Raw genomic sequence first — 24,909 nt, 5'->3', positions numbered from 1 at the left:
GCGTCTACAATACATTATTATTTATTGCATAGGTTTGGCCAAACAATGGATCCCTATATATATATATATATATACATATGCTTAGCTTGCTAGATACTTGTAGGTTTTGTTTCTTCTTCTTCTTCTTCTTTATATTTCTCCCCCATGAAAACACAAAACGCAGCATGCATGTACGTTCACGGCCCTCAATTGCATAAATATAGAAGGCCTACCACCATAGAGTTTTCAAGGCTTGGTTTGGTATTATTTATATTTTCTGACCCCATGCATGAAAAGACTCATGATGTTTTTGCCCTATGCTCTGGAAATGTATAGAGACAGAGGCTTTAGGCCGTTTTCTCACAGAATTGGGGTAGAGATTTAACTGTGACAGCTAACCTAATAAGGCAAATGGCAAGGTTGAATCTCAACACATTAAGGCCTCATTTGGTGAGCTGGCTTGGACTGGTTAGGATAGGTTTTGAAGTATTGGATTGGGTTGGCTTGGACTGAGTAGGCTTTGGGTCCAGTCCTATTCATTTTTGCACCAAACAACATATTAGAATTAACTTTTTTATTATTATTTATTTTAATAAATCAGAATTTATGTTAGTTTTTTATTAGCAAAAATCATATGCAAAATCTCAAGCCCCAAATCGGCTTCTGAAACCTTCCTTTGACCGGTCAAACAAATCGCGCGACGAACAATGACCCTCCGTTTGGATGAGGGAAAATAACTCGGAATTTAGCTAAAAGTCGGGAATTTAAGAGGAGAAATTGACAATTCCCTTGTTTGGCAACTTAAGCGCGGAATTTATTAAATGACGCGCGGAAAAAATCGTGGAAATTGAGGCATCAAATTCCCGAGTTTAATTTCCACCAAAATAGGCGTCATTTCACAATTTCCATAGTGCGGGAATTCATATTTTTCAGTGTGCCAAAACTTACATTAAAAAAAAAAACCGCCAAACTTTTCATTTTTAAAAAAAAAGTACACGTCTCTCTGGATCAAATTTGAAGGTTAGTCTTCAAGCCTTTCTCTCCTTCAATTTATGTTTTTTCTATTTTAGGGTTACCATGGTTTCTGAATGGCTATCAAAATTGGGTGTTTTTGACTAAATTTATGAATATGTGTTGAATAGGTTTTGTGATCTTTGCAGCACTATGACTGGATTTTGGGAAGTTTTAACAAAATACTCTATGCCCATGGATATTGGTGTGTGATTTGTGTTTATGGTACAACTCTGTAGTTGTTTGCTAGCTTTATCGCTTTGTGTTATCACATTGTTTAAGTTTTACCCTTCGTTTCCTTACTCTGAAGAAAAAGTATATGTTGCTGAAAAGCTTTTTATATACTCTATAAGGAAACGAAAAGCTTTGTTGATTGTTATATGCTGCTGAAAATCGATTTTGGTCTTCTCTCATTCTTATTTTACTTTGATTATTTGTTTGGTAGTCTCATGACGATGCTAAAGGTTTTTTTATTTAAAGTTTTAGAAAATTGGGATGATATAGTAGATTTGTGTGGCAAAGATAAAGCCACTTGAGAGGGCGCTGAAATAGGTGCAGATGCAACTGAGGTTATGACTCCTACTAATGAAGTTGATCATGTTTATTTGAATGGTGATACACAAGATTTAGAAGATATTCATGTTATTGATGATATTTCACCAACCTCAACAAATGGTCAAAAGAGAAGAAATCGTGCATCAAATTCTTCTGATATTCTTCCTACAAAGAAAAGAGGTGATGTCAAAGATGTTATTGCTGATTCGATTGCTAGAATGGCTTTATCATTTGAAGAGTTTATCCGTGCTGATACTAAGAACCTTGATCCAGCAGAGGTATATGATGAAGTACAAGCAGTACCAGGTCTTAGTGAAAAAGAACAACTCAAAGCATGTGCTTGGCTGATTGAAAATGACAAACAATTTCAGATGCTGAAGGCACTCCCAATTGAGAAAAAACAAAAGAGTATGTTGTTGATCAGATGTTTATTGCACGTGGTGAGTGATTTGGTTTGCTAATATGCTCTGTTTGTTTAAGTTGAGTTATTTAGTTCATCAAACGATATGTTATTTTATACTTCGAGGAATACCTTCTATGTTGGTTATCAATTTTTTTGTTCTTTCGAAATATTTAATTTCTGTCATTTACAATTTACATGAGCTATCCAAACATTGAAATTTTCAATTTATGTCAATTACAAAATTCGACATACATAAATCCAAACATTGAAATCTTCAATTGCCAAAAATTGAAATGACATAAATCTAAATTCCGTCATTTTAGAATTCTATGTCATTTGCAATTCCTTCATCCAAACGGAGCATGAGAGAATCTTCACACAGGGTAGAGAAATGCTAACTGTTTGGTTGCTGAGAAAACACAAGAAAACGTGAAAATACATTAAGAAAACGAAAATTGAATCTGATCTGATAAAGCTATGAAATGGGAGCGTTACACCTTTCTCTTCAGCAAAGAGCTCTTGAGCCTTCTCTCTCTCTTTCTCTCTTTCTACAAAAATCCCTATCCCCAAATCCCCTCTTCTTCTTCTTCCTTACTTTCAAATTCCAACCTCTCCTTGCCCAACTCCAAATCTACAGAAAGAGTAGCAATGGACCCACCTTCTTCTTCAGGCAATAATTATCAACTACCTTTGCTCCGTTCTATTTCTGCACAGCCATTGGACCCACTAACCCAACAACCAATTTCACCCATTTCACAAGCTGAAGAACCAGCGGAGTTCAATGATGAAACTGAGCAAGACTCAGGTCGTGAAAGAGATTAGAGCGAGATTGGGCAGAGGATAAAGGAGAGAGAGAGAGAGAGAGAGAGAGAGGAGAAAGAGAATATTTCCTTAGAATTCTTGGCCTTATCTTCTCTTGGCCTTGAAAATGCAAATGTTGCCCTTGAGCAAATTTCCAAACTCGCCTTTGCTGATGGTGATACCATGCAGCAACGCTGCATACTTCACCAAGGCTCTGCTGCTGCTTCCCCTGACTTCACTTGTGCAAATCATGTTTACACCGCCTTACTAATTTGTTGCAGGATTAATTTGATCTCTTTAGCCAATTTGAGAATTATATATGTGTTGTGGTGAAAATGTGCAGGGCATTTTAGTAATCAAATTAATTTGGATTCTGATTCATGAAAATTAGTAAACAATAACAATGGGAATCAACCCCATTCCTTTATTAATTATGTATATTTAGTAAACAGCTTAATGGGAATGATTCTTCTCATACCGATTCAGTAGTTCCCCGATTCCTAAATTCTCTGATTCTTTACTTTCTCCATTACTGATACGTAAACATGCCCTAAAAGAAGAAGAATGAGCGAAATGGATGGGAAGGAGAGAGGTGACGATAGAGTTTCATTGTAAACCCACCTATGGGGTTGGGTTTCATAACCATAGTTATTTGGGACTTGGATTCGAAGGCCCATATCCAGTGTGAAACACATTTAAGCCCACCACACAATGGTTAGGATCCATATCCATTTTAATTGGAAATATCTCATCCAGTCTAGCCCACCAAACAGGGCCTAATAGATTTTAGGGACCATAACCTCAGAATGTCAATGTCATTCGTAGCAAAAGTTAAATTGGATCACATGCACTGTTGATCAATATTCAAGCAGGCAAGTTCTCAAATTTCTTCTTCAAGGTAAATAAAAATATACGAGTTCATTTTCCATAACCATTCGCGTTGCGATTTAAATGAGGGAGAGGAGGGAGAAGGTCCACCAGCAACCCTATCATAGTATAGTAACAAGTAATTGTCCTTCATGCTATATTTTTAGGCCCCGTTTGGAATTGCTTTTTTTTGCCAAAAACCTGCTTCACTTTAAAGTTAAGCAGTTTAAGGTGTTTGGTAAAAAGAAAATATCCCGATTATTTTAAAAGCAATGATCTTTTGACAACAGCTTTTAAAAGCAGGCTCTGAGTTGCTTTTCAAAGCTGCTTTCAAAAGAAGCAGAGATGAACATTTAATGAATTTTTTTAATTCCCAAAATACCATCATTCATTTTAAAAAATGACACCACCTCCACTTTCACATCCAACTCCACCACTTGCACCACCACATTCACTACCTCCACAACCACCGCCACCACATCCTCTTCCTCCTCATCCTCCACCACCACCACCACAACCACCACCTCCTCCTTCACCTCCACCTCCACCTCCACCTCCACAACGACCACCACCACCACCACCACCACCACAACCACCACCTCCTCCAAAACCTCCAAATCCACCACCACCTCCACAACCAACATCACCACCACCTCCACCACCACCACCACCACATCCTCCTCCTCATCCTCCGCCACTACCACCTCATCCACCACCACCACCACCTCCTCCTCCAAATCCACCACCACCTCCACAACCAACATCACCACCACCACATCTTCCTCCTCATCCTCCGCCACCACCACCACCAACTCCACCTTCATCACCACCACCACCTCCACTCCATCACTACAACTACCACCACGCTGCCACTACCACCACCACCACCACCACCTCCACAACCGCCATCCCCACAACCACCAACTCCACCTTCATCACTACCACCACCTCCACTCCATCACTACAACTACCACCACATGATTAGTACATAACACTTTTAACATTATGTCTATTTTAATCATTATTCACAGTTATAACAATTTTATATTAAAATTTACCAAATGCTTTTACACTGCTTTTTGTACTAACAGCACTTTAAAAATATTGTTTACCAAACATGGAGTTGCTTTACTTTACAGCTAATTATTTTCAAAGTACAGCAGAAGCAACTTTTTTTAAAAGTGACAGCAATCCCAAACTAGGCCTTAGACTGTCCAGAATTATAATTTTTTGGGTCAATGACTTTCCAGAATTGCAGGGTGGTGGTGGGGATAAGAAGTCGAGAAACCTCTGTATATGCTTTATAAACAAGACAATTTGTGAATTGGATAAAAGAAAACCCAACTTCTCTCAAAACAGAAAAAAATAAGCTGGAAAGTTAGAACCCAAATTAAAGAGGAGTTGGAATCCAAATTCCCATTGAATGATAAAGATGAGATACGTTTTACCAGTGAAGCTTTGGCTCTGGCTCGGTTCTCAGAGGATAATCAATCCTTCTCCATTAATGCTAACGGTACTCTTGTGTTTATTTTAAAATAATACAAGCGAGGTTTAAATTAATCTAACTTACGAGAAGTGGGATTCGAACTGGGTGCAAGGAGATGGACTCACTGACTTGACCAACTGGTCCAACTTGGGTTCAAGGATAATATATTCACTGATCAAGTCTCACTGCAATAAACAATCATGACCCATAGATGGCCAGCTGGTCACTAAAATGAGTATGCTATATTTCCATCAGATAGTGACCACTTGAATTTGCAACATCAGTGTTGGATGAAGAGATAATTACTGTTGTGTTTTACATATTTACCAAAGATAATCTCAACTGGCCGCCACTTAAGGGGACAAAATCCAAAATTCTTACCGCAGATCAACAACATCGATCCTTAGGTTGGAGTTTATAAAGACATGAGAACAACGATCGTAAATTGGGGTTCCATCCAGAGGCTCTTCATGGGGATGAAACCCACGCTGGTCACAATTTCGAATTATGGATACACCACCTGGGTCCGATAGATGAAATATGCCGTGTGGACTGCAATTACATGGTAGACAAGTTAGCATGCTGATTAATTTACATCTCAAATAATACATTATCAATTGATTTTCATCAAAAGTTAAAGAAAAAGAAAAAATAATAAAAACCCTACCTGGATGTATCTGTTGGAGCCATAACGATTGCTATTGCTTCTCGTAACATAATCTGAAAAAAACAAAGAAAAAAAACATAGCAACCCTATTATATAGAGTGCAATAGAACCTTGGAGAAATTGAACAAATAAGCAAAGGATATGTAAGCCTAGAATTGGACCGAAAAAAAGTGGCATTGCACTTTACCTGGTATGAGTAATGAGTATGCAGATCAACTGATGACATGAAACAGGGTTGCGATGGGTGTGTCTGGCACATCACACAGATATGAAATGAAAATAATGATTACATGTACAAGAACAAGAATAACAAACAATTAATGCCCACTAAGGCTATTGAGACACTTACATGAATCCACCCAAGAGAAAAAAGAGATAATCTGTCTTGAACCTCAAATACTTCTTCCTCATTCAATGTTTGACACTGAGCATAAAACAGAGATCAATATTGTCAATGGAAAATAGACAAAGGCACTCTAAAACAATGCACGTGTAAAATTGAGAGATGACAGTCAAAATACTCAAGACACTGAGCTTAGATAAAAATGCTTCTTGGATTCCAAATAATAACATATTATTAAATAGGGAGTATCTGGAACTTTTTGGGTTTATGTGTAAAAAAATGACAATTTAAACATCTAATGATGTCATCATCAAAATAAAAATTCGGACATAAGCCATAATCAACCTTAAAACAGCATATGGAAAGGCAATTCATAAGTTAGCATGTAATTTATCCTACCAAATCAGAGGTTGACTCCTGCTTTGGGACTATTAGCGTGGTGATATGGAAAACCTTATTTTTCTGCAGCCACAAGAAACTGAAAGGATAAGAACCAAAAGCGTCAACTTATTTTAATTTCCTCGTAAAAGAGACTGTTATTTTCTCACCAATGAACCAGCAAGAATACCGCACGTCTCTAAATTCTTTTCTGTATTCGCCCTAGCCAATCTCAAGAAATCGTCCATCAATTTTACTGGCTGCAAGGTAAATTAAATGACACTGGCATCACATTCAAAATAATATGGGGCATTCATCATTAGAAGCGACAAAAAGAATTCCTTAAGATTGTAAATCAACAAGAGAAAGATCAAGTGTTACTTTATACAAGAAGGCTCAGCATAGGAAGCTTACAATGTGTAAATGTTGATATGAATTAGAACTTGGCATCCCATCCACAGAAGGTTTGGCAGGTCCTGGTCTTGGATCTGCCACTTTTGATGGAGGAATTGGACTATATTCTGGCTGCACTCGAGCAAGTACTGGAGGAGGAGAAGGCTGATTGATGACCAATTTGAAAGGATCTTGCCTTATTTCATTACTCAATGAAGGACCTAATTCCTGAAAAGGGTGTGGCCTTACACCATCATCCAAGGCAGACACCGACTCCATTGTAGATTTAATTCCTCCTTGATCACCATCTTTTACAGCCACAATATCATTTTGTACAGCCTGATTCAGGCTATTACCATGGATGACACGAAATTGAGAATGTTAGAAACAGCCAAAATTATTAGGGAATTCTTCAAAGAAGATCAAGCAGACGTTTTCAACTGACGAATGTCAAGCAACCTATGATATTTAAATTTATACCGAGAAAGAAGCAAAACATGGAAATATATATGTGGAAAAGAAGCACAGTTAAAAGGTTTGGACAAGACATGTGAAGTATTGCAGGAAGAACTCACCCTGAATTTTTGGTAGGGATTAGGTCGGTACTGCTTGGATATTGAACCTGCATAGTAGATAGGTTAATGGAGTTTTACAAGGTCAGAAATAATAAAATTTTTAAAACCACACACTTGAAAAATTACCTTAATCTTTGCACTGAGTCCTAGCCACTGGCCCTGAAGACCATTTGGACCCAAAAATGAGTGTCTAGACAAAGTCTCTTTATTCGGAAGACGTATAGTAAGAGATCTGAAAGTTCAAGGAATTGTTGTCATGATTCCCATATCTAAAATCTACAAATTATGGGTATCAGTATAGTTTATACGGCCAGAAGAAATTTACTCACAGCTTCTGGAACTGCTTGTCAATTTGTGTAGTATTTGTTGATACCCGTGAATAATCATTATTATACTTCCATGAAGACTGAGATGTCAAGCTAGAAGGCTGCACATGAAAAGAACAAATTAATTCAGTATTTTGATAGTCTTCCAACAAACTTCAAATAAACTAGAAATATTACATGGAGACACAACAAGATTATGATAAATCATCTTAAGTGCTTTACAACCCAAACAAATCAATGACCAGAATGAGGACCAACAGAACCAATCCCATAGTATCAACGGAGCATTCAGTACCTGCCTAACGTGTATGCTCAATGAATAGTTCACAGGAGGCCATTCTAAAGAAGGTGTTCCCAAACCATATGAAGTGCCTTCTAGGCATTCAAGTTGAGGTAGTTGAGAAACTGCTTGGGCCTCATTAAGTTTGTTGACTAGGCGTTGGGCTTCTGGCTTTAAAGATTCAAGCTCATCTAGTACATTTAACAGTTTCTGCAATGATGATACGAAAGCCAAGTCAGAATTGTATATTAAACATGCAAGAAATAGTAACTTCCTAAAAGGATTAGCATGGTTTACCTTCCTATACAGACTTCTCTCTTTAGGAGGAAATGTCTGGTAGTCTCGATGACACGGTATAGTTTCAGACACCAAACTGTAAAATGTTAACAATAAGGTTCCACAACTAAATAATTTTGCATGCTATCAATTCTATAACATGGAAAATCATCTAATGACCTTTTCTACGTACCTTGAAAATCGGAGAAGTATGACATACAAATCTACAATGTTTTTCTCCTCCCGGTATATACTAGCCTGAGCATTTGAGAAGTATATTTAGGTAAGAAAGAAAACCAGAAAATTTAAACACAACATTAGCTGCAGGATACTCGTACAATGACTACCCAACATTAGCTGCAGGATACTCGTACAATGACTACCCTAATACATACCATTACCATTACCATATAAACTAATTAGTTAGGAATGAACAGAAAATTACTTCTTCTTTTTTCTCACTATCCCAATTGAAATCACAAAACCTATTTCTTTCCAAATTGCATACAGAACTCAGCTTCAATGTGAAATTCAGCAAAATTCAGGGTAAATGGGGAGTCTTAGAACTATATAAAAAAAAATAAAAAAAAAAACCCTTAAATAGCTGATTTCAATAAAAGTGCATCATTTGACACCCAAATGAAGTTCTCCGAAGGTAAATTAGCGTTTCACGATCAAATTTAAACTTCAATTACTCTAAAATTTATTACAAACAAAGCGACATAGAATCAAGAGAAAGATAGAAAGAGAAAAAATGGAACCTGTTTGAGGAGATTATCGGTGATTCGAAAGTAAAATCGGAGAGGGTAGCGATTATCGATCTCAACTTTCCGAGCCATTGAATTGATTTCTTCTCCGGTGACGAATGCCAGCAACTCTCACGGTATCGCGCACAGAGTTTCAGGGGGGGAAAGGGAGGATCAATGCTCTGAGCGTATGCGTCAAGTCAAAACTCGGTCGTTTTGGACGGAGAAGCTTCTTGTTTGTCTGTCGACATGGTGAGGTCACTTACTGAGGTACATAAAGGTTTCGGTAAGTGCACCACTTACTGAGGTACATAAAGGTCTTAATATATTTTCGTTTGTACGGGTAATTTGTACTTTTCTTTGTCTTTTTTTGTTGGAATTTGAAAGAAAAATATCATTTAATTGTATACTTAGTTGATTAATTGGAGCTTAATCAAGAACGATAAACATGAAATTTGGAAGAAAATAGCCAAATGTCAAATTTGGTAACTACGTTTGATTCTATAGAATAACTTGTTCCAACTATAAATTTAAGAATAAATTATCACAAGGGTAGTGATTGAGGTGTCTTGGATCCATATTCAAGTTGTGGGTTCAAGTGTTCAGTCGTTATTGAGAAGCACTCATCACTTTTGAAAAAGCACTTGAAAATGATTCTTGAGAAGCACGTTCTCATAAGTGATTCTAGCCTATCAAAAATCACTCTCAAACAAGCATGTCAAGTGTCACTCATCTTAAAGCGTTTTCAACCTTTTGAAAAAGGGTCTCAAATAAACTCTTAAATCGCTTTTACGAACGTTATAACTTTAGTAGTCCAACTCTGCTATTAACACAATGATTAGCAGAGTCCTTTTTTTTTTTTTTTTTTTTTAATGTATTAACAAATCAAAGTGTAATCGTCTATTCATTTTGAGAACACTTTACGCCTGCATCTATATAGTATATGTAAATGTTGTTTAGTTTCAACAAATGGGAGAAAAAGGCAAAAGTGCTCATTAATTAGTATATATATCTTTTATTATAATGCATATGGTATTAGGGTAACATTGACAACACTATTATGTTATGGTGTTATGCGGGAAATTATAGCATTATACATCCTAGACCTAGAACAGCAATCCATTCCCCATGATCATCGCCACAAGCCCAATTAGAATCTGGTAATTTGCAGCCTTGTATGCCTTGCTTCCTTCAGCTTTGATGTGCTCAGCCACATCGAATTTTCCTGCACCATGCAAATCAATGGCAGATTATAAATATGCAACATATCTGACAATAAACCAGAACAAAAAATATAATCTCTTGGAGCAAAAAGGCTACCTCTTTCTTCGCCATAGCCACATCCTGCCTGAATCGTATCTCTAACATCTTGCACCGTGGCCTTGTTGTAGAACAGGAAGTTGCTCAAAATGTTATCAACACAGTCGAGCACAAGGTGTGTTTCTTGCAGACATGGACCGTTGCAGTACTCGTCAGTTTTTGCTGCTGGCACTTTGAGATCTCCACCCTCATTCAATCTGTAAGACTCTTCACAGCTGCTGTAGACCTGAAACAATTTCCCCATATATGGAGATAACCGAAAACAAATGACGAATTTTCTAGCATTTTTAATGACCAATTTATTATTATAAATATGTTCTTCTGACTTACATATTTATCATTGAAACACAGCAGGGCTTTGGCAACAATTTGAGCTGGATCCTGCTCTGCAGAGCCTATTTGATCTGGCACATCACCTCTTTCAGATGTAAAATCATCTGCCATCCCTGTCAGATTTTATGCCAAAAAATAATTTCAGTTATATTTTTCATTTTTGTGGTAAAAGAAAAGAGGCAGGAAATTAATATATGTTTCTCTGTTACATTAACATATACATATATACCTATTTTGCAGTAGAAAGCAGAGAGGTAGATGAAAGCTGCAGCTAAAACTGAGAGTTGCCTTATTGTTAATGCCATGACAGAAGCTTGCAAACTACAGAAAACTCTCTTGGATGAGAACTTCGCTACCGTTGGAGCAAAATCGAAATGTCCAGAGCAATATAATGGCAGCTGCTAAACTCCCATTATAATATATGACCAACCTGGTGCCTACCATGGTACTTTTTCTTGACTAAATTAAAATATATATATATACCATCTTTCATTCTCGTTTACACTTTTGACTGATTGAGCATGGCATAAATGTATGGAAAATGTGATGAAAAAGGTTGGTGAGTTTAAATGGAAAAGGAAAACCGATTGATGGGTTTGGTGTCCATAATGGGTAAATAATTTGGAGGAATGCAGAGGACTAGAAGGGAGAGAGCGGTTGGCGTGCAAGTCACCAACTTTCGCTAGCTGAGGACTTTCTCCTGGAGTGTTAGAAATCAAACCTAAAAATGTTCCCTGGCTCTGTACCTTGCCCTACAAGTAAAGATTGCGTTCCATGAGAGATTAATTGGTTCGATGTTTAATTCACGGCCTAAGCAATTCCATAAACAAAGGCATTATATTGGTATTGAGACATATGGCAAATTGGCAATGAGTTACTGCTAGTGTAATGGTATTAGTGGTTAAGCACATAAGGATTAACCAAACCACAAGGCAAAATGTGGAAAATTGATCCACTTTTCATTCTACCACTTTCTTTTCTCTTTTCTTTTAGGGTGAAGATATAAATTTCTTGTAATTGTAGAATATTATTGTTCGTTTATCCAACAACCAAATAGCAATTCATCAAATTGGACGTCCGACTAGTTATTGGTCTGGTGGTATTTCTCTTCTCAATGTTGTAAGATGTTCTAAACTCAAAACTCTATTTCCGATTGATAAAACAAAAACAAAAACTGATTAAACCATGTTTCATTGTATTTTAGAGATACATCTTCATCTTTTGCACATTGATTAAACTAGTTATGGGGGCAAATATTGTCTTAAACAAAAAGTTTGTACAAAATGCCCTTCAAGAACATCTGCATGAGTTCATATTTACTTTGGTTATGGATGCACAAAACTAGAGCAGAGGAAATGTTTGAGAGAAACACTATTCTTATTAAAAGCTAATTGAAAATTATTACACTGATCAGCCAATTCTAATGCTTATATTATAACTTTGTCATGAACATGAATCCTCTGAACACAACAAACTACTTTGAGCCCCCAATGAATCTGTATGCTCCCTGCAACATCATAAACCAAAAGATAAAAAGAATTAATAACCATTAAAAGGAGATTAATTAATACTATAACCAGTATAACATACTAATGAAGACTGCATTTCGGCACTTACTGGGGCTATATATCATGATCAGATGTACAAGCAGGTCTCCTTGGAGGGAGCTGCTGGTGTGGTGTTCTCTGCAAATCAAAATTACTTTCTTTATTGTAAAATATTTAAGAAAAAACTCAAAATGTATCGACACATTGATCCGATGCGCAGTTATAAACCAACTAGCTCATAGTCTAGTAGTTATAATTTTTTTGTACCTGCAGTTTTGGCCGTAAGGTCTCCACGGCTGCTGTTGATTTTGGATTCACCCCTGCACCTTGCTGTTCCACATCCATGAATTTGTTTAAAAAAATTACAAAAGGGTAAAAGAAAAGTTATTTTCATTTTTGTGGGGATTAATACCTTGCATAGTGCCCAATCTGCTGAATCAAAGAAGGCACGTTCATGATCCTACACACACATATGCAAACACACAAGAAATTGAGAGTTTTGTTCTTTACATTTTAATGCAATAACACATGAAGTGACTGAACTTTTAAATGTTAATTAATTTACCTTCGAAATTAAAGGCTTCTTCTTTGGCGCAAGTCCTCCATATTTCTGGACAACTGTTGACGCCTGCAATTAAAACGAAAAAGAAAACTGCTATAGTCAATAGAGATTAGTGAGCATTTATCTAGACACACTTGGTAACTTACAAAAGAACACAATTAGTGAGCAATCATCCGAATAAAATATTTGAGTGCTGTCATTGTGGGTCATCGGACATTTTTTTCTCGGGTGTATGCGTAAATACTCTTAATCATAAAGAAAAAGTTTGTCAATTGAGCTACAAGCCCCTTGTGAACTCGAACATCTTTTTAGAATATATGTTTCGTAGAAAACCCTGTGGATCAAGATTCATGGCCTTTGAACCAAAAAATTCATGGCCCATAAATTATAAATATGGTTTGATGGGCCGTGTTCGGCCGTTACCATATCAACAGTCCTTTGGGGCAGGCCTGAATCTATCAACGATCAAAACAGCCCAACTCTTTGGCTGTGGCTGGTCAACACAAAAGGTCAGCAGGAGCGGCAGCTAGAGCTGTGGTAGTCTACGGTCATGTTCATACTTGTAACTACCGTAGCTTGCTGCCGACATTTCGAAAAAAGTAAGGACGTACGTTGGCAGATAGACATATTCTCCTGTCGTGTCACAACACTAGCCGTTGCTTGTCAAAACAATCCTAAATGTGGGTCCCATTTTATTTTTTCTATCCTATGCATCCACACACACCCAAATCTAAATTGCATCTTTGGTCCCAAAATGGTTTGATTAGAAATCGTAGATATTTTGGGATCACACTTACAACCCTCGTATTTGCGTTTGGCACAACACAAGAGCATCTAATTTTATGCTTAATGGGATTAACCAAAAAATAAAATGGTAAGTGAATTTCTAATAGCCTGGACAATATTCATGCACGGCCCATTAATATTCCTTTTTGTATCGTGTTGTGTACCATTTAAATGGACTGGGTTTGTGTCGTGCTAGGCCGGTCTGTCCCGTTTGACACTTCTAGACATCAATCATTTTCTTTTTCAAGTACTATGACTAAAAATCTCTATCTTCAGTCTAATGATTTATCTTTTCAATATTAAAAGAGGATTCAAATTTGAATTCACCATAAAAAGCAAAAAGCCGGACATAACGTGAGTTTCAACCTTACTCATTCTCCTGTTTCATAACGGGAAAATAGAGGAAACTGAACTAATTATTTTTTCCTTGACTAAGAAAGATAATTTTTTGGGGGGTATTAAAGAAAAGAAAAGGAAATGTAGTAAAAACATAATTAATAAAATATCTGCCACCAACTGAATTTAATTAAAAATAAAGTTTGCAACTGCCTGCCAAGTGTATGTATGGCCATTGACTCATGCAGCAAGGACAGCCGGATATGGTCATCAAAGCTCTTCTTAATTATACATTTGAAGTTTGAACCGACACCATGGAAATTGGAAGTAGTCTATGGTTGTTAACATATATATATATATATATATATATATATATATATATATATATATATTCTCTCTGAATTTATTTGTTTTATTTTATTTTAGAGCTTAATTTGTCAAAACTCAATATTTTAACAAAACAATAAATTAAAAAGAATAATTAAGGGAGTAGTAAGAACAGGGCACCTCATGTTCTTGGGCAGAGAAATAGTCTTCTCCTCTGTTGCAATCCGCCATCTTTAGCTCTCCTGCAAGATCATGAATCACACCAATCAAAATCATGGGACCAAAATTAAGAACTAGCAAAATAAAGGGTTTAGGGTACACAAAATTTGACATCATAATGGCAATTAAGACATGAAAATTAGAAAAAGAAACAGAGGAGCGGGGGGGCTAACAAGAACAATGCAGAAAGATAGCAGAAACCAAAAATGGGGCAGGAGGAGTTTAGAGTGGGTTAATAATATATATGGTTTGTGAATGGCTTTATATAAAGCCCAAAAAGAGAAAAGAGACTATTGGAGAAGGATAGAAAGGGATCTTGACATTACCTTGGGGAAGAGCAAAGTGAGAGATGCAACAGAAATGAGGACAAGTTGCGCTGCGAAAAGGAACCAAAAGAGAGAGAGAGAGAGAGAGAGAGAATGGGGGTTGAGTGAGAGAGAGGGTAAGATAAGAATGTATTTGTATTTATGCTTGTAAGTTGTATCTTAGTATTTAATTTTGATTTAGAGATGTATTTTTCAAACCAATAGAGTTTATCGACGAGGAGGGGGATACGAACTGGAGACATTTTAAACGCTAATAGAAACTTAAAATATATGGTAAGTAGATAAAAATTAGAAACTATATCTCTCCAATAAGGTCATACAAGATAGCGTGGTTGGCTTGGGGGTGAAGTTCATGGAAGTTGGACAAATTCAAATGGGGTAGGAGAGATTAGGAGACTGCAAATTTTGTGTACTAAAAAAATCATCATAAAATTTAGAAAATAACCAAAATAAAAATTATAGATATGGATAACTATCGGGCTTGTTGGGATATCACCATCGGTTGGTCCTTTCTAAATTTCTAACACACACACAAACTTTACTTACCGACAACCACTCTTGTATTTTATGAGTTTTTGTGTATTTTTTTTTGTTTTAATGCAAATTATGATTCATTGTCAAAAGTCCATAGCCCCAAAAAATAAGCACCAGTTTCTTCAAGAAATTTCAATATTTTAGATATCATAAGTTGTATTTTAAATTCAATTAATACTGCGGTAGTTCGATCGGATCTTTATTGAGTTTTGCGTTTATGTCTAAAACTACGTTATTTGGGCATATGTGAATGGTAAATAATTAAACTCAAAGCTCAAATTGCTTTAATCCTTACGCTTGAAGAAATAAGCACAATGTTCACACACAAGAAAGAAAGAATGAGTAGAAATCTTTATTTCCAGAAGATACCGATAAGGCCGTATATTACTTTACTCATCTGCCAGTTCTTATTTTCTTTTGACGGCAGCTCTGAATCTTTTCCAACACAAAACCCAAAAAAAATAAGGAATAAAATATCTGAACTTGATAGAACTTGTGGATGTTATGAACTCATGGGAAAGTCAAAACCCTCATGAGTTTACGGTTTATTTTTATTTTTGCAATCCATTGGAATTACGGTTTGAAATTGAAGCTAAAACAGTCAACCACTGCCTTTAATTTCTTAAGAAGTAAAAAAAGATCATGTTTACCTAATTTTGATTGTAACCGCAACTACCCTGCATTGTTGTTGGTATATATTAAGCAATTGTTTGTATAAAAAAAAAACACTTTGTCTTCTAATTTTAAACGATATCGAGGGACGGAGAATTCGAACTTCATGACTTCATGTGCAAAATAACCTTAGTCCCGTGCAAATTTATAATTAAACTTGCATATGGCAACCATTAACATATGATTCAAATGACTATTTTTATTAAAAACCTTACGGTTCATTAATAAATATTTCTTTCTTGGACCGTCTTTCCTTTATTTGTACAGTGGAAATTTGCTTTTCTATTTCCTATTCTGTAATTTTGAAAAAAGAAAGACTAGGGACTAAAATGCTAGCCATATAATATTGGGTGTCACTAACTTTTTTTTTTTTGGGTTTTTTGATAGCCCCTAAACCTTAATTTCTCCCAAATTGGCTTGAAGGGAGACTTGATGGCTGAGGTCACCGATTTGAAGCTTGTGTTCACCCAGTGGAATTCTTCGGATCCCAAACCGGTCCACAACGCTGAGGTGCTTGCACACATGAACCAGCAATCCTGACCCGTCTCTCCGACCCGACTCCTATATGGATCTTGTGAAAGCTCACCAGCTGCTTGCTGGCGGCCCATTTTCCATCTGGTGGGGTTGTGAACACTAGTAGAGTGTGGGTCCCCATCCATGGACCCAGTGTTTTTAACATCCACGTGTATGTCCAGCGGGGAGAGTGCATTGCAGTCCGCGTGGCTCACTCTCACAGCTTTGCTGAGCATGGTTGAGTTTGTGGTGGCTTTTAGGCTGGTGAGAGGCACAGAGACCGATGTGGGGCCATGTGCCAGATTGTGGGCAAAAGTTGTGTAGCTTAAACCCAGACCAAATGGGAAGACAACTGGGCCTCTGTAGAACCTGTAGGTCCTGCCAGGGTAGCCTCTTGCGGGGTCTGCCCTCATGGCCATATCTGTCATTGGCAAATGGGTTACATAGTTTTGGGGGTACCATGTCATGGGAAGCTTTCCTCCTGTACAAAACATATAATAATTAGTCAAACGACTATTTGGTCGGACACCATTAGTTTTCACTTTGCTGAAAGAGGTAAAAATATATGAGCGAGAGTTTGTTGTACTGTCGTTATTACTGGGTTTGTGGTACCAAATATAACATCAGCTATGGCAGTTCCTCCGGCTTGGCCAGGGTACCCAACCCAAATAATAGCGCTAATGCGTGGATCGTTCTTTGCGAACGTGACATCAATTGGGCCACCAGACATCAAGACCAAGATGGTTGGGCCTCTAGAGGCCCTGGCCACTCTGGACACTAGCTCTTGCTGGTGTCCGGGCAAAAGGAGACCGGCTCGGTCTACGAATTCGGCTTCAATTGATTGGTCAAGGCCCATTACCAAGACAGTTGCATCAGCCTGTCTTGCTGCAGCCTCAGCAGCACCAAATAGTTGGTTTCCATTGCAATGAACATCTGTGCACCCAGCTTGGTGTATGGTCCTTGTGTACCTCCCAATTCCTTGTAGGGGTGTAGTGTAACCACATGCAACACCTGCAGACAATTACAAAAATATCCATTGGTTTAAAAATTTAAATCACTGTCAAGAAAATTGAGCTGGAGTGACTAGTTTAAAATTTAAATAATTGCTGGACTTACCAGCATAATTTCCAATCATTGTGACAGTAACATCAGAATTGGGCCCAATTACTGCTACTGTCCTGTGGCTTCTGGGTGAGAGAGGAAGTGAACGCCCACGGTTCTCCAGTAGAACAATGCCTTGCCTAGCAGCTTCAAGGGCTAGCTGTTGGTGGGCCGGGGTGCACACGTCTCTTGGGCCTAGGTTTCCGTATTGCTGTGCCGATGGTTCACCGTCGAACATACCCAACCTCATCTGGACCGTCATCGTGTTTGCCAAGGCCCAGTTAACTTCAAGCTCGCTTACGAGTCCCCTTCTTACGGCCATCTCAGTATGGATTGCGAGGAACGGCCCACAGTCCAAGTCCAAACCTGCAATTTATAACAGTAAGACTCGTAGCCAAATAAATACGACGGAGATACAATAAGTTTCCCTTAAAAGGCAAATAAATAACCTGCTTTAATTGCGTCAGCGGCTGCTTCTTCTGGTGTCCTGGTGTAATGTTGCTCGTCATATAGAACACCAACTGAATCACAGTCCGACACAATATACCTATTGGACCCCAAAAGTTAATTAGAAAGAAACGAAGAGAAAAGTGTTTGGCCAATATTCATAGCTGTATGAATCAAAAAGACTCACCCATTAAGTCTCCATTGGGCGCGGATTGTGCCCTTGAGGAGATCAGGGTCAGCACAAGTAGGCTTCCCATTCACCTGGTTGTAGGAGCACATAACACTAGCAACATTCCCTTCCACCACACAGGCTTTGAAAGGCACGTTATATGTGTCCACCAAGTCCTGCTTGCTAACCTGCACATGTCCCACACTAAATCATCACTCCGAAATTTTGACACAATCTAACAACATAACATACTATTTATAATATATGACAAGACCGACTAGAGAGCTAAAAATTATGTTACCCTGGCATTGAAATGGAAGCGATCGACACCGTTCCAGTTGTCGAGATCATAGGCAGTGTAATGTTTGCAGCATGCAGCAACCTTAAGCCTATTGCCAGCTCCATCGCCTTGGAGCCCCTTGACATACCTAGCAGCATACTTAGCAGCCAAGACAGGGTCTTCACCAGGAGTCTCTTGGCCTCTGCCCCATCTCGGGTCACGAAATATGTTCACATTTGGGCTCCAATATGTCAAGCCAGCCATCCCTCCATTGTACATTGCCCTTGCCTCATCAGACACCACCTGCTCAGAAACCAAATATTTAAAAATAAAAAAATATTAATCCAATTATCATAAATTAATTTCCCTTCTTTCTTCTTCTTTTTCCCAGTGATCGAGACCGGGACCTTTTTTTATCCTGTAGTTGCCATAAATCGAAAGTGGTCCTGTTTTTAGTACATGTATAAAATCCCAGATAAAAATTTGAGAAGCTCACATGGGAAACAGAGAACCGAAAGTAAATTTTTGCACCAAATTAGGGATTGCAACTTGCCAAGTTGAGCTCATGAGGATGTCAAGATCGTTTTGGGTCGCTTGGCTCATGATCGTGATTTTTCTTTACAAGCAATATGATATTTTATAAAATAAAAAAAAAGATTCTTTTATGACGAATCAATGCACTCTTGATCACGATACTTATATTTTTCTTGGTCTATACTTATCGTTATTTAATCCGAAGCATCTATACGTTTAATTTTGATTGATACCCTTTCTATATGTATAGACCAAGAAGGTGGGTGGACCATTTTCAATAATGTCTTGAAAAGAAGTTAATAAACAAGAGCAACAACCACAATAATTAACCTACTGAAAATGTCGTTTATTTTGTTTGTTCATGGCATCATGGGTTTTAGGGACTAAAAATCTAGCTTTGCTATAGCTAGTCAAAGGTCATTATCATTGCCGCTGCTATCCAAACCATGAAGAGATGTTGAATTTAGGTAGCTCACGGAACTTCCAATGCAACCAGTAACACCCAAGTATCCATGCAAATTGTACTTCTATCTTTAGTATGTCATCACTTATAATTACTAATCCAAATTACGTGATGAAGTTGTTTTCGCCAACAGTCTGACATATCATATTATGACACAGTGAATTAAAACTATGAATTAGTCAAATTATATATCGTGTGATAACATAACATATCAAATCTAATATAATATGTATACAATATACCAATATTCGTCTACACCCCCATTAATTTAATATTATAGTGTAAAATATTGACAATTTTGATCACGTGATTGAGATAAAAGAGTTATTGGTTACGGAACCCAAAAATGATGGTAAATATATATTTTTATTTAAAGACTTTATTACCTGCTCTTCTTTTTGTAATTCTAAATTTTATACTAATCAGAAAAGATAAAGGAGCAAGAATAATCCTCACCCGTCCGATTTCCTGCCAGAGAGACTCGTTGAATGAAGCAGCGGTGGTGATGACTTGAGGGAAGCTGGTGGCCCCAGGGAAGGCCCCACCAAACTTGGTTCCAGGGCCCACATTGGATACACCATGAAGTGCCTCAGACCACCACTCGTAGCCCTGAATGCCAAGCCTGGGCACAGCAATAGCATTGTTCACCAGCAGCCTGATCTTCTCCTGCAATGTCAACCGTCCGATCAAGTCCTGAACCCTAACATGGATTGGCACCGTCACCCTGCAGAACTTCAGGCCTCTGGTTATTGGGTTGTGAGGGTCACAAGCAAAGGGTGGACGAGCATGGACAACTCCAATGGTGCAAAAAGAAAGACACAGAAGAAGAGAAACAAGTGAGAGAAGCCTAGTAATATTGTATGCCATATTAAAATGGAATAATGTGGGGAGTTTTTTTGTTCTTTTTCTTTGTTTTGCTCTATTGGGTTTTGTGTGTTTTGGCGAAAGCTTGGCGTAGGTATTTATACAGAGAGAATTATAAGAAGGTTGCGTTAGAAGGATGGCTATGATGTGGGAAAAATGAGCGGAGAGGTTTTTCATGATTGAGTTTCCACGTAGATGATGCGATTATAACTTTGAAGCTAACCAAAACAGAAAAAAGAAAGAAAAAGAGTGTGTATGAGAGAGAGAGAGAGAGAGAGAGAGAGAGAGCAAGTGGTGGAAGAGTGTGTGTCAGTGCAACACGCAGTTGGCAATGGATGGTCACTTAGGCTAAGGGGCTATAGCTATAGTTAAAAAAGTACATGAGCCATGACCAACCATATAGCAAAATGGGCAATAAAGGACATACATCAGACTAGGTCGTAAAAATTAAGAAATATTGGGATCACGGACTGGAGAATCTAATTTCTCTTTTGGTACATTCTCTGTCACATTGGTCTTTAAAATGTGTAAATAAAATCGAAGCATAGTTTGATAAAAAGAAAACAAAAATTTACAGGGATTGTGGAGAGAGAGAGAGAGAGAGAGAGAGAGAGAGAGAGAGAGAGAATGGTTATGCAATTTTTTCAACAGAATATCAGATAACTCTCCCAGATTTTATTGCCAAATGAAAGGACACTAAAATCTTGGGTCAGTTACTTGACTCAGTATATATATAATTTTTGCAGAAACAAACATGGAAAAATTTCAAATATATTTGGGGATAAAATGATAAAAAAAAGGACATATATTTTGTTTGACTGGCAGCTTTTCTGTGTTAATAATGCAGTGTTTAGTCTGCGTCGTCCTCCCACCATTGGAAACTGACTTTGGTTTATAATTATTTCACAAAAAGGGAGGAGGAGGAGGAGGAGGCAGAAGTTTTTCATGCTCGTGACTTTTTACCTGTACGCAGACTACACGAGAGACATTAGAAAGTCAATCTCGTGACTGTGGCTTCAAGTTTCTACCAGCGATGAAACAAAAACATTTGTCCTCTTGTATCTTTATTTTATTTTGATCATGTGAAGTATATAGTTACTTACTCCACCAAGAGCAAAATTTTTACAATTAATGTATATGCGTTTTATATACAAGCTCGTAAACATCTCGTCGATATCACTATGTATTTCGACTAAAAATATCGACAATGTATCAAGTACTTGCAATTATATATATATATATGTATATGTATATGATATGATATAATATTAGGATTGAAAGCTAACAGATAAGCTGAAGATTATTCTGTGGCGTGCTGTATGGATATGGAATGAGAATTATTTATTAGTGAGGACCCAAGTGTGAGATGAAGGAGAAGGAAATGGAACTAGCCTCCAGAGATAGGCCCATATACATAAGAGAGTGAGCTTCATACGCTATTGTCAGTCTTTATTTTACAACCTTATCCTTCAGTTTTGTCAATTGCTTTCTTTTCTTAATTAATTTCTTCTTTTTGATCTTTCATTTTCCAAAATTAAAATCCTCACCCAACAGTGTCATAGACTTTGTTCGAGATATTGTTTGATATACCAAATTCACGCTGATATATCTCTCAAGTAGTGGTCTTGGATTTAAGTCCTCATGATACCCGAGTATGTGAATTTTCCCCCTCTTTTTTCTATTAAGATATGAGAATATTATAAATACATTAATTCGTACAATAATCCATCGAATATAAACAGCTAATTCCACATATTTTTGTTGTTTCAGGATATTAAATTAGTTGCACATATGCATCATGCATGCGTAAAAGCAATTAATAAAGCCAATGATTTAGCTAAAAAAGAAGAAAAAAAATCGTTGTGCATCAAACCCTACCCCACCAAGGGGAAAAAAGAATGTCCAATGAACAAAGGAACAAAACAATAAGCTTTCAATGCAGGCAGTAGAGAATATATAACGAAAACGAACATTACAATTTTTTTCAGAGATAAAACTCGATCGATGCATGCATATTCTGTGGGACCTCAACATTTCAACAGAAACATTATGGTGGTGGATTTGATTTGATGTCACACCATGCTTTAATTTGGTTATAGCTTTTAAATATGGTTTTACATTTCATCTTTGTATGTATTTCTTTTAGAGCTTGAAAGCCTCTTAGGCCACGTGAAATGACGCAGTTTTGAGCCAATTGGCTAGTTGGCTTGCTATATATGCAAACGCCTTTGAATTCATCAAAAACCCTTTTTACACTAACCTCTTTTTTTTCTTTTAGTACACGCGATAATCTAAACTACAAGGGAGGAGGGATTTCTCACACACATACGTACACAACTAAAATGTCACGGGAATTCAAACATGAGACCTATAAAATGCAAGTCAATGTATTTTTTCTTCTTCATTTGTTGGATGAATTTGGTTATTTCTAACAGCTTTCTTCTCAACCAACCAAACGGGGCCTGAGGCTTTTTCTTGTTCCTTCTTTTTCTTCATCTTTAATTGTTGCTAGCTTAATTTACACTCTTTGTTTTTCCTTATCTAATCGCTGGCTTTGAATAATGTGGCTTGCATTGCATGCATGATTGGTTGGTTGGCTAAGGATTGGCCATTGGAGGAGACAAAGAATATGACCATAAATGAGAAGTTGAGAAAGAAAATATCATCGGTTAGAGATGTGGCCAAAAAAATTAGAGGGCCTAAGAAAACCTAACTTGATCATGAATCTAAACACATGGACCCACCCAACCCAACTTCTCCGCCCTATCTATCTCTGGATTTTTGACTACTTCAAGTTTCTAGATGAGAAGGAAAATAGACCCTTCAATGAATAAAAAATAAATAAATAAGTAGAAAGAAATAGTTCATGTTCATGCATGGATGAGACCATCCTTCGTGGATGGATATCATGGATGACAAAGCTGAGCTTTATGCTAAAACAGTAGCATGGGTGTGGATAGTGATTGCCCATTACATTCTTATCCTTAAAAAATCCCGTCAATCAGTGCAAACGCAAAGAGATAGCTTTGCCAAGTAGCTCTCCATATGAAGCTCAGAATGAGATGCTCTCTTCTTCCTTCTCCCCCTCCTGCTTATCCTCTTAATTTCAGTTGCCTACTGGTTTGGAGAATCTCTGTTGTCTTTTTCAAATATTTTTATTTATTTATAATCTTCATAAATGTATGTTAACTGTAAACTTGCGCGCCGCAAGATCCAAGCCGTAGTGGCCCAAAGTTGGTTGGTTTGCTCTTGTTTCTCTGGTAAGTTGTAATGAAAGCCTCTGGCTCTTGCCCACATTATTTTGAGTGAGTGTACATCAGGGGAATTCTTGGACTTCACTCCAAGCATTCGATTGATAATTTTAGAAAAGCAAGGGCAGAACTAGGAATTTTTCAATGGGCGGGCTAGCTAAATTTTTTAGCTTAAACTCTAATGATCTTTGTTTTTCATTGACTAATTTTCAATAAACTTTTTAAGACAAATACATATTAAATGTAATAAAAAAATACACTTTATCAAAATTAATGTGTTCAACAATATAATTGAAAGTATACCTATTCAAGTTTCTTGTTTCTTGGCATCAATCGAATAAGACAAATGCAAAGTGAACAAATATAAATAATTAAATTTCACATATATATTAGTTGTGAACACAAGAAGAATATAATTAGGTTACTGTTCCGTTTTTGAAAGTCTCTTCCCACCTGTGAGTTTTAATTACCTACTACCGTCTGTAATTATAGGTTGAAAGACTCGTGAGGGTTTTTATTGAGTACAATATTAAGAAGCTTTCCCTTTTTATTTTGGGGGGAAAACGATTATTGACTTTGCCAACAAAAGAAAAGAAAAGAAGCAAAAGGCCACATGCTTCGAGGGAAAAAAAACAAAACCAAGGCTGCTAAGTAATTGCACGATTCGGTCAATTTGATTGAAGGATTGGATCAAAGCAAAAGGCAAAAAACTTGGTGGGCCATATAGATGTAGGTAATTTTTTTTTCTTCAAAGCTTTCGTTCCGCCCTTGAGTATAAGACTGAATTAAGAGACGGAACATTTGAACTTGAGACATCTTCTAATAATACATGGAGTTTGTATCATGTTAAAATCAATGATTGAATCTTGAGACATCTCCTAATAATACATGGAGTTTGGATCATATTAAAATCAATGACCGAGTTGAGAAACGGAACATTTGAACTTGAGACATCTCCTAATAATGCATGGAGTTTGGATTCTGTTAAAATCAATGATGGTTAACTGTTATACTCATGATGTGTTTCTTGAAGATGGTTGTCTGTCTATTTTTAATTTGTAGTGTGTTTTTAATAGCGACTCAGCAGTTATCTTAATATGTTCAAGATGAAACCTAATTATGGCCCTTAAAAGGAATTGACCTGCCAAACTTTACATCGTATCATTTAGTAATGAAGTTCCACTGTCCACACGTCTTCTAAATGCTTTGTGGTAGTGCTTTTCTTTAACAATGTCCTCA

The 24,909-nt window shown here is 37.1% G+C and overlaps 4 protein-coding genes and 1 pseudogene across 6 annotated transcripts; 1 reads left to right on the top strand and 4 right to left on the bottom strand.

Annotated features, from left to right (window-relative positions):
* The first annotated feature begins 390 nt into the window (after nt 1-390).
* On the top strand, nt 391-2,770 carry LOC148297276 (uncharacterized; annotated as a pseudogene).
* A 2,123-nt stretch (nt 2,771-4,893) lies between these two features.
* Nucleotides 4,894-9,367, bottom strand: LOC110763749 (AMSH-like ubiquitin thioesterase 3). The gene is made up of 14 exons (XM_021966590.2): nt 9,102-9,367; nt 8,534-8,598; nt 8,362-8,437; nt 8,080-8,274; nt 7,788-7,885; nt 7,585-7,690; nt 7,459-7,505; nt 6,905-7,232; nt 6,661-6,750; nt 6,512-6,574; nt 6,119-6,193; nt 5,957-6,019; nt 5,770-5,822; nt 4,894-5,654 (listed from the first exon to the last, which is right to left on the bottom strand). Exons 1-14 carry the CDS (start codon nt 9,177-9,179, stop codon nt 5,480-5,482), a joined length of 1,512 nt encoding a protein of 503 aa, XP_021822282.1. The 5' UTR covers nt 9,180-9,367; the 3' UTR covers nt 4,894-5,479.
* Nucleotides 9,368-10,056: 689 nt separating this feature from the next.
* On the bottom strand, nt 10,057-11,168 carry LOC110763750 (Glycine-rich protein family). The gene is made up of 4 exons (XM_021966591.2): nt 10,969-11,168; nt 10,737-10,852; nt 10,407-10,632; nt 10,057-10,311 (listed from the first exon to the last, which is right to left on the bottom strand). The coding sequence occupies exons 1-4, from the start codon at nt 11,042-11,044 to the stop codon at nt 10,193-10,195; spliced, it is 537 nt and encodes a 178-aa protein (XP_021822283.1). The 5' UTR covers nt 11,045-11,168; the 3' UTR covers nt 10,057-10,192.
* Nucleotides 11,169-12,097: 929 nt separating this feature from the next.
* On the bottom strand, nt 12,098-21,022 carry LOC110763737 (cAMP-regulated phosphoprotein 19-related protein). Of its 3 annotated transcripts, XM_088245939.1 has the most exons (8): nt 21,004-21,022; nt 14,843-14,910; nt 14,478-14,539; nt 12,852-12,914; nt 12,699-12,746; nt 12,554-12,616; nt 12,357-12,424; nt 12,098-12,246 (listed from the first exon to the last, which is right to left on the bottom strand). In XM_088245939.1, the coding sequence occupies exons 3-7, from the start codon at nt 14,526-14,528 to the stop codon at nt 12,362-12,364; spliced, it is 288 nt and encodes a 95-aa protein (XP_088102065.1). In that variant the 5' UTR covers nt 14,529-14,539; nt 14,843-14,910; nt 21,004-21,022; the 3' UTR covers nt 12,098-12,246; nt 12,357-12,361. The 3 variants fall into 3 exon arrangements, with proteins under 3 accessions (XP_088102065.1, XP_021822268.1, XP_088102062.1); XM_021966576.2 differs by lacking the exon at nt 21,004-21,022 and having other exon boundaries at nt 14,843-14,982; XM_088245936.1 differs by lacking the exons at nt 14,843-14,910; nt 21,004-21,022 and adding an exon at nt 14,690-14,836.
* On the bottom strand, nt 16,236-20,693 carry BXL1 (beta-xylosidase 1). The gene is given in 9 exon segments (XM_088245942.1): nt 16,236-16,576; nt 16,578-16,700; nt 16,702-17,045; nt 17,162-17,572; nt 17,678-18,028; nt 18,112-18,209; nt 18,297-18,466; nt 18,580-18,861; nt 20,012-20,693. Coding segments are annotated over 9 exon segments (2,502 nt in total). The 5' UTR covers nt 20,597-20,693; the 3' UTR covers nt 16,236-16,438.
* Nucleotides 21,023-24,909: the final 3,887 nt, after the last annotated feature.

The sequence above is a fragment of the Prunus avium genome, chromosome 1 (genome assembly GCF_965620075.1).
Source record: "Prunus avium chromosome 1, drPruAviu1.hap1.1, whole genome shotgun sequence".
In the NCBI taxonomy this organism is placed as follows: Eukaryota; Viridiplantae; Streptophyta; class Magnoliopsida; order Rosales; family Rosaceae; genus Prunus; species Prunus avium.
Note: the sequence above shows the minus strand (reverse complement) of the source record. Positions and strands in the feature narration are given on the sequence as shown.